A 16,893-nucleotide genomic window follows, 5' to 3' on the forward strand; every position below is an offset into this window, starting at 1 on the left:
TTCCATCCCACCAACCTCCGTATACATCGCATCATCCTTCGCTACTTCTGCCACCTACAAACAGACCCCACCACTCAGGATATATTTCCCTGTCCACCCCATCAGCATTTCGGAGAGACCATTCCCAGGTGACTCATTGGTCAGATATCCCCCCCCCCCCCCCAACCGCCTCCAGCCCACCCCACACTCCCGGCACCTTCCCCTGTCACCAGAAGAAGTGCAAAACCTCCTCCCTCACCTCTGACCAAGGCCCCAAAGGATTCTTCCACGTCCAACAGGTAAATTTCTTTACTTCCACCAATGTCATCTACTGTGTCCATTGCACCCGATGTGGTCTCCTCTACATCGAGGAGACAGGATGCCAACTTGCGGATCATTTCAGAGAACATCTCTGGGACACCCACACCAACCAATTCCACAGCTGAACACTTCAACTCCCCCTCCCACTCTTCCAAGGACATGCAGATCATGGGCCTCCCCCATCGCCAAACCCTAACCACCTGATGCCTGGAGAGAAGAATGCCTCATCTTCTGCCTTGTGACTCTGCAACCACATGGGATTAATGTGGATTTCACCAGTTTCCTCATTTCCTCTCCCCCCACATTATCTCCGTCCCAAGCCTCCAACTTGGCACTGGCCTCCTGACCTGTCCATTGTCTTCCCCATCTATCCACTCCACCCTCCACTCTGACCTATCACCTTCTCAGCTACCTTCCCTTCCATTTATCTCTCAGCCTACCAGCCCACAAGCCTCATTCCTGATGAAGGACTTATGCCTGAAACGTTAATTCTCCTGCTCCTTGGATGCTGCCTGACCTGCTGTGCTTCTCCAGCACCCCACACTCAATCTGAATGCTACATTGTAATGAGAGTTTCTGGCTTGAGCACTCTGACAGGCATCCTAGGTAATCCACTACAAAACTGAAATGTGGGCTCATTTCATAAACCTAAAGTGCCTTTAGCAGTGATGTTGCTGCAAACCAAATGCTCGGAGTGCTCCTGTCAACAGAAAAGGTGAGGGACTGTAGTTAGGACCAAGGTGGCAGAAGGCACTGACTCTCTCATCTTGCTACTTCATTGGGTCACAACATCATCCAGAAATACTTTAAGTTACTGAAATGACGAATTAAACACTTTATCCAAATCCATTTTTAAGCAACAAAATCTATCAACTCTATTTTTTACTAGGTGCAGTTATTGGCTTGTTATCAAAGCAAAACATAGTTCAGTAAGGTTTCAATAATTGGATACCGTAAGGTCAGATGTACCAAAGTATAGGTGGTTATCCTTCGAGATCTCCCCAAGGAAAGCGATGGGTTCAGACAGTGTCCCTGGCCATGCACTTAGATCCTGTGTGGACAAACTGGTGAAGACCAACATCTTAACTGTCTCTCTCCTCCAACCGAAGTGGTCTCCTGCTTCCAGAAGGCCACAATCATCTCCATGCGTAAGAAAGCACATGCAATATGCCTTAATGACTGCTGTCCAGTGGCTTTGAAGTACATAATCATGAAGTGCTTCAAGAGGCTGTTCATGGCCCACATCAGCTCTAGTCTCCCAACTTGCCTTAATCTCCTATTTGCCTACTGATGTAACAGGTTCATAGTGGATACCATTTCCCTAACTCTGCATTCATTCCTGGACCATCCGGACAACAAGGTGGCGTTGATGTCAGACTCCTGCTCACTGACTACAGCTCCACCTTCAACATCATAATTCCCTCCAGACTGATTTCAAAACTCTGAGACCTTGGTCTCAGCTCCACCCTCTGCAACTGGATCCTCAGCTTTCTGATCCACAGACTGCAATCAGTAAACACAGAAAACTGCACCTCCTCCACAATAACACTCAACACTGGAGCCCCCAAGGATGCATCCTTAGCCCCCGACTGTATTCTCTGTACATGCACGACTGTGTTGCCAAATTCCGAAGAAACGCCATCTACAAGTTCGCTAATGGTATCACCATGGTAGGATGAAGTGAACAAGTCAGAATACAGAAAGGAGATGGAGGGCTTGGTTACATGGCACAATGAGAACAATCTCTCTCTCAACATCGGCAAAACTAAAGAACTGATCATTGACTTCAGGAAGAAAGGAGGAGGACACAACCCCATCTACATCAACGGAGCTGGGGTGGAGAGTGTCAAATTCCTCAGAATGACCATAACTGACGACTTATCCTGGACACACCACGTGGATGCGACGGTCAAGTTTGCACAACAACGCCTCCTCTTTCTCAGGCAGCTCAGGAAACTTGGCATGTCCATAAGGACCCTTGCCAACTTTTACAGATGCACCACTGAAAGCATACTGCCTGGGTGCATAATGGCCTGTAATGGCAACTGCTCTGCCCAGGACCGAAGGTTGTGTGCACGGTCCAGACCATCACGGAAGCCAACCTCCTATCCAGGGACTCCATTTACATGGCTCGCTGCTGCAGAAAGGCTGCCAACATCATGAAAAAAGACCCACCACACTTCAGTAATGATCTCCTACAACTTCTCCCATTAGGCAGAAGATACAGAAGCTTGAACATATGCACCAGCAGGTTCAGGAGCACCTTTCTCTCAGCCATTATTTAACTGATGAATGGACACTCGAATTTCAAATAATGCTGATCTTGCTAATGTTGATGTTGCCGATCACATGCGCTATGCAATGTAACCTGTATGCCTCTGATCTGTATATGCTTGCTTACTGTAGTCTGCCTGTACTGATCATAAACCAAGCTTCTCACTGTCCTTTGGTGCACATGGCAATCAATCAATCGGACAAAACAAAATCAAAAATGTGCGCACTTTACAGGAAAAAGAGAAAAAAACTGACTTCCATACAAGTTGATCTGGGTTTCAAAATAAAGACCTCTTTGCCCAGTGGGTTATTCATGAATATAAAAGGGATAAAGCTTGGACTGTTTGAGTCTGTTTCTTTCATATTCTGGCTTGTGTTGCAGATATAGCTTGCTCAGAAAATACAATATTGAGTTTTTCCTTTGATCACTTGGGAATGAATTTGAACATTACAGCGCAGTCCAGGCCCTTCAAACCTCGATGTTGCGCCAACCTGTGGAACCAATCTGAAGCTTATCCATCCTACTCTATTCCATTTTCATCCATGTTTATCAGCTGTTGCAGGCAGTGTGTTCTAAGCCCCTACTACTCTCTGAGTAATGAAACTACCTCTGACATCTGTCCTATATCTATCACCCCTCAATTTAAAGCTATGTCCCCTCGTGCTAGCTATCACCATCCGAGGAAAAAGGTTCTCACTGTCCACCCTATCTAATCTTCTGATTATCTTATATGTCTCCATTCAGTCACCTCTCAACCTCCTTCTCTCTAATAAAAATAGCCTCAAGACCTTCAGCCTTTCCTCATAAGGCCTTCCCTCAATAACAGGCAACATCCTGTTAAATCTTCTCTGAACCCTTTCCAAAGCTTCCACATCCTTCCTGTAATGTGGTGATCAGAACTGCATGCAATACTCCAAATGGGGCCAAAACTCAATCCCTCTACAATAAAAGCTGACATACTGTTGGCCTTCTTACCCTATCAACCTAGGTGGCAACGTTCAGGGATCTATGTACGTGGATTGCGGGATCTCTCTGCTCATTCGCACTACCAAGAATCTTACCATTATCCCAGCACTCTTTATTCCTGTTGCTCCTTCCAAAGTGAATCACCTCACACTTTTCCACATTAAACTGCATTTACCACCTCTCGCCAAGCCCTGCAACATCTTTCCACACTGTCCACAACTCCACCGACCTTGGTGTCATCTGCAAATTTACTAACCCATTCTTCTATGCCCTTATCCAGGTCAGTTATAAAAATGGCAAACAGCAGTGGCCCCAAAACATCTTTGCGATATACCATTAGTAACTGAGTTCCAGGATGAGCATTTCCCATTAACCACCACCACTCTGTCTTCTTTCAGCTAGCCAATTTCTTATCCAAACCGCTAAATCACCCTCAATCCCATGCCTGTGTATTTTGTGCAGTAGCCTACTGTGGGGAACCTTATCAAATGCCTTACTGAAGTCCATATACATCACATCAACTGCTTTACCCTCATCCACCTGTTTGGTCACCATCTCCAAGAACTCAATAAAGTTTGTGAGGCACGATCTCCCTTTACGAAACCGTGTTGACTATCCCTCACACTTATTCCTCTCTCGATGATTATAAATCTTATCTCTTATAGCCTTTTCCAACACTTTACCCACAGCTGAAGTAAAGCTCACTGGTCTATAATTACCAGGGTTGTCTCTACTCCCTTGCTTGAACAAGGCGACAACATTTGCTATCGTCCAGTCTTCTGGCCTTGTTCCTAGAGACAATGATAACATAAAGATCAAAGGCTTGGCAATCTCCTCCCTGGCTTCCCAGAGAATCCTAAGATAACTCCCATCCGTCCCAGAGGGCTTACCTGTTTTCACACTTTCCAGAATTGCTAATATCACTTCCTTGTTAACCTCAGTCCCATCTAATCGACTAGTCTGTATCTCCGTATTCTTCTTGACAACACTGTCTTTTTTTAAGTGTGAATACTAATGGAAAAATATTCATTTAGCGTTTCCCCTATCTCCTTTAACTCCACACACAACTTCCCACTACTGTCCTTGATTGGTCCTAATCTTTCTCTAGTCATTCTTTTATTCCTGATATACCTATAGAAAGCCTTAGGGCTTTCCTTGATCCTATCTGCCGATAACCTCTCATATCCTTTCCTGGCTCTTCTTAACTCTCTCCTTAGGTCTTTCCTGGCTAACTTGTAACTCTGAAGCGCCCTAACTGAGCCTTCACGTCTCATCCTAATATAAGCCGCCGCCTTACTCTTGACAAGAAATTCAACTTCTTTAGTAAACCATGGCTCCCTCACTCAACCACTTCCTCCTTGCCTGACAGGGACTCGCAGTAGCTGTTCCTTGAACAAGCTCCACATTTCAATTGTGCCCATCCCCTGCAGTTTCCTTCCCCATCCTTTGCATTCTAAATCTTGCTTCATCATATCATAATTGCCCTTCCCCAAAAAGAACTCTTGCCCTGCGTTATGTACCTATCCCTTTCCATTGCTAATGTAAACATAACCAAATTATGGTGACTATCCGGATTCCCATAGCATTGAAGCAGACACACTTCAAACTACTTTACTGCTTGCAAGTGCACTCTTGCAACCTTGAAACCTCATTTCTGACCTCGCTACCCTCAATCTCCTGGACTACGTAATTCAGGTTCCCACCCCCCCTGCTGAATTAGTTTAAACCCTCCCAAAGAGCATGAGCAAATTTCCTCCCTAGGATATTGGTACCCCTCTGGTTCAGGTGAAGACCATCCTGTTTGTAGAGGTCCCATCTACCCTTGGAGGAGCCCCAATTATTCAGGTATCCGAAACCCTCCCTTCTACACCATCCCTCTAGCCACATATTCAACTCTTCTCTCTCTATATTCCTCACCTCGCTAGTACATGGCACGGGCAACAAACCAGAGGTAACAACTCTGTTTGTTCTAGCACTAAGCTTCCACCCTAACTCCCTGACTTTCTGCCTTAATTCCCATCCCTTTTCCTACCTATGTCATTAGTGCCTATGTGGACCACAACGAGGGGTACTCCTGCCTCCCCCTCAAGGATCCTGAAAATATGATCTGAGACATCACGAATCCTGGCACCTGGGAGGCAACACCCAGAGTGAATCTTTCTCATTTCCCCCAGAGTTTTCTATCTGTCACTCTAACTGTGGAGTGCCCAGTGACTAATGCTCTGCTCCTCTTCCCCCCCCCCCCCCCCCTCCCCTTCCCTTCTGAGCAACAGGGACAGACTCTGTGCTAGAGATCTATGCCACATAGCTTCCCACAAGATTGAATCGGTTTTGTCTGAACTCTGGGGTTTTCTGTGTCCAAATAGGCTGATTAACTGGACAGCTTGTTCTTGGACTTTGCTTCAACTCATGTTCCTCTTGAGCTTCCCTCCAACCAAACCAGATGACACAAACATGTTTCTAAGTCAGTTATTGTTTAAAACAGTCCCAGCAGGGTCTGCAGCCAAGCACGTATCACCGGTCATGTGATTTTACAAGCAACTTTTTTTTTAAAAAAACTCCATTGTTCTGCAAAGCTTGGAATAAAACAACCTGGTAATGCTGTCTTTGACATCACAACAACATTTGACTGTGTGTGGCAGCAAGAGACCAAGCAACACTGGAGTAACTGGGAATCGGGAGAAGTTGTGCATGGTTTGGAGTCAAACTGAACACAAATAGAAGTCGATTGTTCCTGCTCCAGGACACCTCTGCAAGGACTCCTTGGGGCCAACCATCGTCAGCTGCTTCATCGATGACCTTCCATCCATCATAGGGTCAGAAGTGGGGACGTTCACTGATTATGCAGTGTTCAGCATCATTCACAATAACTCAGGTATTGAAGCACTCCATGTTCAAATGCAGTATGACCTGGACAATATTCAAGCTTGGCGACAAGCAAGTAACCGTTGAAAGCAGTGACCTTTCCTGCCTGGAAGGATCAAGATAGCAGACACTAGAGGGCACCATCATCTACAAGTTCCCATGCAATTCTGACTTGGAACTATATCATTGTTACTTTGTCTCTGGACCAGAATTGTGGAATCCCCTTGCTTCAACACCGTGATGTATCTGTGACACTGGAACCATTGTGTTTTAAGAGGCTACCTCATCACCACCACCTCAAGGACATTGGAGATGGGTAGTAAATGTTGCACTTGAAAACGATGTGCATCCCATGAACCAAAAAACAATCAAGTACACCAAAGATTTAATACAGACTGAAACACTCTCAGCTCTGTCACAATTTTGCATGTTAACGTTTGAAACTACACTTTTTTTATTGCATTAATTCAATGTACCCACTTCTGTACCAGTTGGTTTTGGAGCGTCACCTGAGTTGTGCATTTGGCCTGAATAGAGCTATATCTGGGTGTCTATTAAAAACCAGCTTACGCCAACACTGCACTCAATCACTTTAAGGTACCCTAAATCAGATCAATTTGACCATCAGTTGCAGCAAGTTTGCCGAGGGCTTAATCCAAAGCCTTGAATGTGGGAATGCTGACTCCTCAGTGACAGACTTCAAGTTTGTTATTATTCTTTAATGAAACTGAACTGTTTGTTGTTTGAAGGTGAACTATGTGCTGAGGGAGGATATTCCCGGAAATACATCCAGGGAAGTTATTTGGGTGGAACTGATAAATAAGAAAGGGATGATAACCTTATTGGGATTGTATTATCGACCCCCTAATAGTCAGAGGGAAATTGAGAAACAAACTTGTAAGGAGATCTCAGCTATCTGTAAGAATAATAGGGTGGTTATGGTACGGGATTTTAACTTTCCAAACATAGACTGGGACTGCCATAGTGTTAAGGGTTTAGATGGAGAAGAATTTGTTGAGTGTGTACAATACAATTTTCTGATTCAGTATGTGGATGTACCGACTGGAGAAGGTGCAAAACTTGACCTACTCTTGGGAAATAAGGCAGGGCAGGTGACTGAGGTGTCAGTGGGGGAGCACTTTGGGGCCAGCGACCATAATTCTATTAGATTTAAAATAATGATGGAAAAGGATAGACCAGATCAAAAAGTTGAAGTTCTAAATTGGAGAAAGGCCAATTTTGACGGTACTAGGCAAGAACATTCGAAAGCTGATTGGGGGCAGATGTGCGCAGGTAAAGGGATGGCTGGAAAATGGGAAGCCTTCAGAAATGAGATAACGAGAATCCAGAGAAAGTATATTACAGTTAGAGTGATAGGAAAGGCTGGTAGGTATAGGGAATGCTGGATGATTAAATAAATTGAGGATTTGGTTAAGAAGACGAAGGAAGCAATATAAGGTATAGACAGGATAGATTGAGTGAATCCTTCAAAGAATATAAAGGAAATAGAAGTATACTTAAGAGGGAAATCAGGAGGGCAAAAAGGGGACATGAGATAACTTTAGTAAATAGAATTAAGGAGAATCCAAAGAATTTTTACAAATATATTATAGAGTCATAGAGATGTACAACATGGAAACAGACCCTTCGGTCCAACACGTCCATGCCGACCAGATATCGCAACCCGATCTAGTCTCACCTGCCAGCACACGACCCGTATCCCTCCAAACCCTTCCTATTCATATACCCATCCAAATGCCTCTTAAATGTTGCAATTGTACAGCCTCCACCACATCCTCTGGCAGCTCATTCCATTGCCATACCACCCTCTGCCCCATAGATCTCTTTTATATCTTTCCCCTCTCACCCTCAACCTATGCCTCTCTAGTTCTGGACTCCCCGACGCCAGGGAAAAGACTTTGCCTATTTACCATATCCATGCCCCTCATAATTTTGTAAACCTCTATATGGTCACCCCTCAGCCTCTGACGCTCCAGGGAAAACAGCCCCAGCCTCTCCCTGCAGCTGAGATCCTCCAACCCTGGCAACATCCTTGTAAATCTTTTCTGAACCCTTTCAAGTTTCACAACATCTTTCCGATAGGAAGGAGACCAGAATTGCACGCAATATTCCAACAGTGGCTCAAATGTAGAAGACAGAGGGTGGTGGTGGAGGGTTGTTTTTCAGACTGGAGGCCTGTGACCAGTGGAGTGCCACAAGGATCGGGCCCTCTACTTTTTGTCATTTACATAAATGATTTGGATGCGAGCATAAGAAGTACAATTAGTAAGTTTGCAGATGACACCAAAATTGGAGGTGTAGTGGACAGCGAAGAGGGTTACCTCAGATTACAACAGGATCTTGACCAGATGGGCCAATGGGCTGAGAAGTGGCAGATGGAGTTTAATTCAAATAAATGCGAGGTGCTACATTTTGGGAAAGCAAATCTTAGCAGGACTTATACAATTAATGGTAAGGTCCTCGGGAGTGTTGCTGAACAAAGAGACCTTGGAGTGCAGGTTCATAGCTCCTTGAAAGTGGAGTCGCAGGTAGGTAGGTTAGTGAAGAGGGTGTTTGGTATGCTTTCCTTTATTGGTCAGAGTATTGAGTACAGGAGTTGGGAGGACATGTTGCGGCTGTACAGGACATTGGTTAGGCCACTGTTGGAATATTGCGTGCAATTCTGGTCTCCTTCCTACCGGAAAGATGTTGTGAAACTTGAACGGGTTCAGAAAAGATTTACAATAATGTTGCCAGGGTTGGAGGATTTGAGCTATAGGGAGAGGCTGAACAGGCTGGGTCTGTTTTCCCTGGAGTGTCGGAGGCTGAGGGGTGACCTTATAGAAGTTTGCAAAATTATGAGAGGCATGGATAGGGTAAATAGGCAAAGACTTTTCCCTGGGGTCGGGGAGTCCAGAACTAGAGGGCATAGGTTTAGGGTGAGAGGGGAAAGATATAAAAGAGATCTAAGGGACAACGTTTTCATGCAGTGGGTGGTACATGTATGCAATGAGCTGCCAGAGGAAGTGGTGGTGGCTGGTACAATTGCAATGTTTAAGAGGCATTTGGATGGGTATATGAATAGGAAGGGTTTGGAGGGATATGGGCTGGGTGCTGGCAGGTGGGACCAGATTGGGTTGCGATATCAGGTCGGCATGGAAGGGTTGGACCGAAGGTCTGTTTCCATGCTGTACATCTCTATGACTCTATGTACAGGATGATCTGTGACACAACCACACCTACATGTGTCAGTAATATTTTTAAGATTTAACATTTTTCTCATTTTCCCACCTGATGGAAAATTTTGTCTGAAAGTCTTCAGATGTAGCTTGAGATCATGAATGTTTAATTAGTAAACACAGTCAGGTTGAAATGTACAGTGTTTCTTTTAATTCTGCTCGTAAGCAAAGTCCAAGTGCCCAATCCAGGATCTCAAATTTATTTTTGCGAAAGTGACTTTAAGGTCATATAATTGAAATGGAAACTATCTCGGGCAATCCTGTGAAGGTAACTATGGAGTCTGTCTGAAATAAAGAGACAAACTTGTTGCAGCTTTTATATTGTAGCACGGGCAGAGTGACGACTATGGCTGCAAAGGTGATTTGGAGAACTGCAGCTGACTGATCCTAATGCTTATTGCTTCTTTGCCACAGGGTAGTGAGTGGGTCAAGAGACGCTACACTCCGAGTATGGGACATAGACACTGGCCGATGCCTACATACATTACTGGGACATGTGGCTGCAGTACGATGTGTGCAGTACGATGGGAAGAGGGTTGTGAGTGGTGCCTATGATTACACAGTAAAGGTCTGGGATCCAGAAACTGAAACCTGTGTGCACACACTTCAGGGCCACACCAACAGGGTCTACTCACTTCAGGTAAATACAATCTGTTCTCAGTGTATGTTCAATTCTATCTGTCACCATATGTCAACCATATCGGTGTGCTGGTAATTGACTGGATCACCCACAAGCCTGTCTCTGGGCAATCCACAAAGCCTTTTACAAGTCATTAGAAAGACAATGTTGGGATCCTGGGAAACAAGAGATTGAAGAAGTTGCTAAAGAGTAATTGTTGAGCATCTGATGGAATGCAGGCAGGTTACTACACCAGTTCTGATATTCATACTCAGTAAAATTGCTTATCTGCTCTGTTTTGGAGTTCTCCTCCTGCATTCTCCAAACTTTGTAACTTTAGAAATTTGCTATTTCAGTTCTTAGAATTTCCAAAGCAGGATCTGACGTCTGTTTGAAGTGAAAGTATCTCAAGTCATTGTTTGGAAGAAACACGAAGTACAAAATGTCAGTTTAACATTGAGCTCTGCACTGATGTGTTAGTGAATAATGCTGGAGAACACAGTAGCCTGCTAGTAGTGTGATGTAGAGGTTATTGCACCCTAAATCCCCTGATAGTCTCTGTCTGTCAGTGTCTCTCCTCTCACTTGAGATGGTAAAGTCTGTATGTTCTGTTTTTGTTTTGCACAGTATGATGGTGTCCACATTGTCAGTGGCTCCCTCGACACTTCAATACGAGTGTGGGATGCAGAAAATGGGAACTGTTTGCACACTTTAATGGGACACCAGTCTCTGACGAGTGGCATGGAACTGAAGGATAACATCCTGGTATCTGGGAATGCAGATTCCACTGTGAAAATCTGGGATATCAAGACGGGTCAATGTTTGCAAACATTACAAGGTGAGATTGAGAGTTTGAATCGGTGCTCCACATTTTCACTGTAAAGGATAAGGGCTGGCTGGTCTTCCCAGGTGGAGAGTTCTGGTTGGGTTCATTTTGTAGTGACTGTCCCTCTGCGCAGATGTCTGACTTGCTGAACTGAATCCATTTTTGGAGCAGGAGGTCTATTGACTGGGCCACCTGATCTGGGGGTTTTGTGCACAGCATTAGAAATTTGTAGTTCATGTTCAACAAGAAATTTTACAAATATGATGACATTTGGCTGAAATGAAACTTCCAAACCATAAGTCCCAACTGGTTCCCTAATGCAAGGCTGAGGAGACAGCCTGTCATCAGTATTCACCCTGGTTTCCATTTGCCTGTTGTATTGTTCTGTGTTGATTTGCAAGTGGGCAGCCAATACTGTGCTAGTGTGGCAAAGATCCAAATAACAATTTAAAGGAATGAAAGATCTGTTTTGTGGATGCTAGTGGTGAGTTCGAGCTAACAACAAAACGACAGACTGAAGTGATGGGCACGGGTTCCACATGTTCTGAAGTTGTGCTCATCACTGTCCCTGGGAGAGAGGCTGTTCATCATTCTGAGCTGCCTTGATTGAAATGCACGCTTTCAGAGCTGGATGACCTGCTGTTTCAGTCTGTTGAACACCGGTTCGATCTGAATGCGACAAGTAAATGGGCAATGCACCAATAATTGACAGTCTATGGGAAGCTGGGGGGCCTGGTTTGTTATTTTGAGTTGAAGTAACCTGTTGCATCTGTGGTCTCCTTGTGTTAGGCTCCCTTCTTGAGATTCTTACATGCTTGATCCAACTGCAATATGCCAACTTCTGTGAACAGCCACAATTTATTTCAGCAAGTACAAGCTTTTGGAGGTTGATTTAACACTCTTCACCCTGCTAGCGGAGCGTGTCAAGCGAGGCTGTCTGAATAGGGAAAGGTCTTCCCTTGATACAGGGTTTAACATCACAGTCATGCACACAAAACAGAATCCACTGCTGCTCCCCTAAGGACACATATAACCCCAAAACAATGTAAAATGATTAGATTATTCCTGAAAGCAGTGTGCGATTAGATTATTCCTGAAAGCAGTATGCGATTAGATTATTCCTGAAAGCAGTGTGCGATTAGGTTATTCCTGAAAGCAGTGTGCGATTAGGTTATTCCTTCAAACAGTGTGCGATTAGGTTATTCCTGAAAGCAGTTTGCGAATTGGTTATTCCTGAAAGCAGTGTGTGATTAGTTTATTCCTGAAAGCAGTGTGCGATTAGGTTATTCCTTCAAACCATAAGACATAGGAGCGGAAGTAAGGCCATTCGGCCCATCGAATCCACTCCGCCATTCAATCATGGCTGATGGAGAAAGTGAGGTCTGCAGATGCTGGAGATCAGAGCTGAAAATGTGTTGCTGGAAAAGCGCAGCAGGTCAGGCAGCATCCAGGGAACAGGAGAATCGACGTTTCGGGCTGAAGAAGGGCTTATGCCCGAAATGTCGATTCTCCTGTTCCCTGGATGCTGCCTGACCTGCTGCGCTTTTCCAGCAACACATTTTCAATCATGGCTGATGGGCATTTCAACTCCACTTACCCGCATTCTCCCCGTAGCCCTTAATTCCTTGTGACATGTTGGGCCGAAGGGCCTGTTTCCACACTGTAATGTAATCTAATCTAATCAAGAATTTATCAATTTCTGCCTTGAAGACATTCAGCATACCAGCCTCCACTGCACTCTGTGGCAATGAATTCCACAGGCCCACCACTCTCTGGCTGAATAAATGTCTCCGCATTTCTGTTCTGAATTTACCCCCTCTAATTCTAAGGCTGTGTCCACGGGTCCTAGTCTCCTCGCCTAATGGAAACAATTTCCTAGTGTCCACTCTCTCCAAGCCATGTATTATCTTGTAAGTTTCTATTAGATCTCCCCTTAATCTTCTAAACTCCAATGAATACACTTCCAGGATCCTCAGCCGTTCCTCATATGTTAGACCTACCATTCCAGGGATCATCCGTGTGAATCTCCGCAGGACACGCTCCAGTGCCAGTATGTCCTTCCTGAGGTGTGGGGACCAAAACTGGACACACTACTCCAAATGGGGCCTAATCAGAGCTTTATAAAGTCTCAGTAGCACAACAGTGCTTTTCTCCCACCTCCAACACACCCCATCCACCTGGACAATTCTTCCGCCGCCTTCGCCTCCGTGCCTTCTTCTTCAATCAAGATTCTCGCCCACCCTCCGACGACCCCTTCTCCCACCTCCAACACACCCCATCCACCTGGACACCCCGTGCTGGCCTCCTACCTGCCCTCGACCTCTTCATAGCAAACTGCCGCCGCGATATTAACCGCTACCTGAACTCCCACACCCCTCCCACCCACTCCAACCTCTCACCCTCGGAACGCGCAGCCCTCCACTCCCTCCGTTCCAACCCCAACCTCACCATCAAACCAGCAGACAAGGGAGGCGCGGTATTAGTTTGGCGCACTGACCTTTACACCGCTGTGGCCAAACGCCAGCTCGCAGATACCTCCTCCTACCGTCCCCTTGACCATGACCCCCACCCCCCACCACCAAACCATCATCTCCCAGACCATCCATAACCTCATCACCTCAGGGGACCTCCCATCCACCGCCTCCAACCTCATAGTCCCACAACCCCGCACCGCCCGTTTCTACCTCCTGCCCAAAATCCACAAACCTGACTGCCCCGGACGACCCATTGTCTCAGCCTGCTCCTGCCCAACCGAACTCATCTCGGCATACCTCGACACGGTCCTGTCCCCATTAGTCCAAGAACTCCCCACCTACGTTCGTGACACCACCCACGCCCTCCAACTCCTCCAGGATTTCCGCTTCCCCGGTCCCCAACGCCTCATCTTCACCATGGACATCCAGTCCCTGTACACCTCCATCCCCCATCACGAAGGACTCAAAGCACTCCGCTTCTTCCTTTCCCGCCGTACCACCCAGTACCCTTCCACCGACACCCTCCTTCGACTGACCGAACTGGTCCTCACCCTGAACAACTTTTCTTTCCAATCCTCCCACTTTCTCCAAACAAAAGGAGTCGCCATGGGCACCCGCATGGGCCCCAGCTATGCCTGCCTCTTCGTAGGGTATGTGGAACAATCCATCTTCCACAACTACACTGGCCCCACCCCCCATCTTTTCCTTCGCTACATTGATGACTGTATCGGCGCTACCTCGTGCTCCCACGAGGAGGTTGAACAGTTCATCCACTACACTAACACCTTCCACCCCGACCTCAAATTCACCTGGACAGTCTCGGACTCCTCCCTCCCCTTCCTAGACCTTTCTGTTTCTATCTCAGGCGACCGAATCAACACGGACATCTACTACAAACCAACCGACTCCCACAGCTACCTGGACTACACCTCCTCCCATCCTGCCCCCTGTAAAAACGCCATCCCATTCTCCCAATTCCTTCGTCTCCGCCGCATCTGCTCCCAGGAGGACCAGTTCAAAATACGTACAACACAGATGGCCTCCTTCTTCAAGGACCGCAATTTCCCCCCCGACGTGGTCGACGGTGCCCTCCACCGCATCTCCTCCACTTCCCGCTCCTCCGCCCTTGAGCCCCGCCCCTCCAACCGCCACCAGGACAGAACCCCACTGGTCCTCACCTACCACCCCACCAATCTCCATGTACAGCGCATCATCCGCCGTCACTTCCGCCACCTCCAAACAGACCCCAGCACCAAGGATATATTTCCCTCCCCTCCCCTATCAGCTTTCCGTAGAGACCACTCCCTCCGCGACTCCCTTGTCAGATCCACACCCCCCACCGACCGAACCTCCACTCCTGGCACCTTCCCTTGCAACCGCAGGAGGTGCAACACTTGCGCCCACACCTCCCCCCTCACTTCTCTCCAAGGCCCCAAAGGAAACTTCCATATCCGCCACAGATTCACCTGCACCTCCACCCACATCATCTACTGCATCCGCTGCAGCCGGTGTGACCTCCTCTATATTGGGGAGACAGGCCGCCTACTTGCGGAGCGATTCAGAGAGCACCTCTGGGCCACCCGGACGAACCAACCCAACCAACCTGTAGCACAGCATTTCAACTCCCCCTCCCACTCCACCGAGGATATGCAGGTCATTGGACTCATCCACCGCCAAACCACAACAACCCGACGGTCGGAGGAGGAGCGTCTTCTCTTCCGACTGGGAACCCTCCAACCGCAGGGGATGAACTTGGACTTCACCAGTTTCTTCATGCCCCCTCCCCCCACCTTGTCTCAGCCGGATCCCTCCAGCCCGGCACCGCCTTCCTGACCTGCAGTCTTCTTCTTGACCTCTCCGCCTCCATCCTACTCCGACCTATCACCCTCACCTTGACCTCTTTCCACCTATCAAATTTCCAACGCCCCTCCTCCAAGTCCCTCCTCCCTACCTTTTATCTTCTCCTGCTGAACACTCTCTGCTCATTCCTGAAGAAGGGCCTGTGCCCGAAACGTCGAATCTCCTGTTCCCTGGATGCTGCCTGACCTGCTGTGCTGTTCCAGCAATAAAGTTTCAACTTTTATAATCCAACCCTCTTGAGATAATTGACAACATTACATTCGCTTTCTTAATCATGGGCTCAATCTGCATGTTTACCTTGAGAGAATCCTCAACTGGCACTCCGAGATCGCTCTGTACTTTGGCTTTATGAATTTTCTCACCGTTTAGAAAGAAGTCCATGCTTGTATTCTTTTTTCCAAAGTGCAAGACCTCACAGTGAATTCCATCAATGTGCGATTAGGTTATCCCTTCAAACAGTGTGAGATTAGACTATTCCTTCAAACAGTGTGCGATTACATTATTTCTGAATGCAGTGTGCGAATTGGTTATTCCTTCAAACAGTGTGCAATTAGGTTTTTCCTGAAAGCAGTGTGCGATTAGGTTATTCCTGAAAGCAGTGTGCGATTAGGTTATTCCTGAAAGCAGTGGGCGATTAGGTTATTCCTGAAAGCTGTATGCGATTAGGTTATTCCTGAAAGCTGTATGCGATTAGGTTATTCCTTCAGACGGATTGCGATTAGGTTATGCCTTCACACAGCGTACGATTAGGTTATCCCTGAAAGCTGTATGCGATTCGGTTATTCCTGAAAGCAGTGTGTGATTAGGTTATTCCTTCAAACAGTGTGCGATTAGGTTATCCCTGAATGCAGTGTGCGAATTGGTTATTCCTGAAAGCAGTGTGCGATTAGGTTATTCCTGAATGCAGTGTGCGAATTGGTTATTCCTGAATGCAGTGTGCGATTAGGTTATTCCTGAAAGCAGTGCGTGATGAGGTTATTCCTTCAAACAGCGTACGATTAGATTATTCCTTCAAACAGTGTACGATTAGATTATTCCTTCAAACAGTGTACGATTAGGTTATTCCTTCAAACAGTGTGTGATTAGGTTATTCCTTAAAGCAGTGTGTGATTAGGTTATTCCTGAATGCAGTGTGCGAATTGGTTATTCCTGAATGCAGTGTGCGATTAGGTTATTCCTGAAAGCAGTGCGTGATGAGGTTATTCCTTCAAACAGCGTACGATTAGATTATTCCTTCAAACAGTGTACGATTAGATTATTCCTTCAAACAGTGTGCGATTAGGTTATTCCTTCAAACAGTGCGCGATTAGGTTATTCCTTCAAACAGTGTGTGATTAGGTTATTCCTTAAAGCAGTGTGTGATTAGGTTATTCCTTAAAGCAGTGTGTGATTAGGTTATTTCTGAAAGCAGTGTGCGATTAGGTTATTTCTGAAAGCAGTGTGTGATTAGGTTATCCCTTCAAATAATG

General features: G+C 46.3%; 1 protein-coding gene across 1 annotated transcript in view; it reads left to right on the forward strand.

Annotated features, from left to right (window-relative positions):
* Positions 1–16,893, forward strand: part of LOC122550994 (F-box/WD repeat-containing protein 7-like) — a 225,437-nt gene that overhangs the window by 200,975 nt on the left and 7,569 nt on the right. The window contains exons 11-12 of the mRNA XM_043692588.2: positions 10,060–10,285; positions 10,892–11,102. Coding sequence (XP_043548523.1) covers positions 10,060–10,285; positions 10,892–11,102 — 437 coding nt within the window. The remainder of the gene's footprint in view (positions 1–10,059; positions 10,286–10,891; positions 11,103–16,893) is intronic.

This window comes from Chiloscyllium plagiosum, unplaced genomic scaffold (genome assembly GCF_037043375.1).
Source record: "Chiloscyllium plagiosum isolate Xiang-an unplaced genomic scaffold, Cpla_swu_hap1 HiC_scaffold_6, whole genome shotgun sequence".
In the NCBI taxonomy this organism is placed as follows: domain Eukaryota; kingdom Metazoa; phylum Chordata; class Chondrichthyes; order Orectolobiformes; family Hemiscylliidae; genus Chiloscyllium; species Chiloscyllium plagiosum.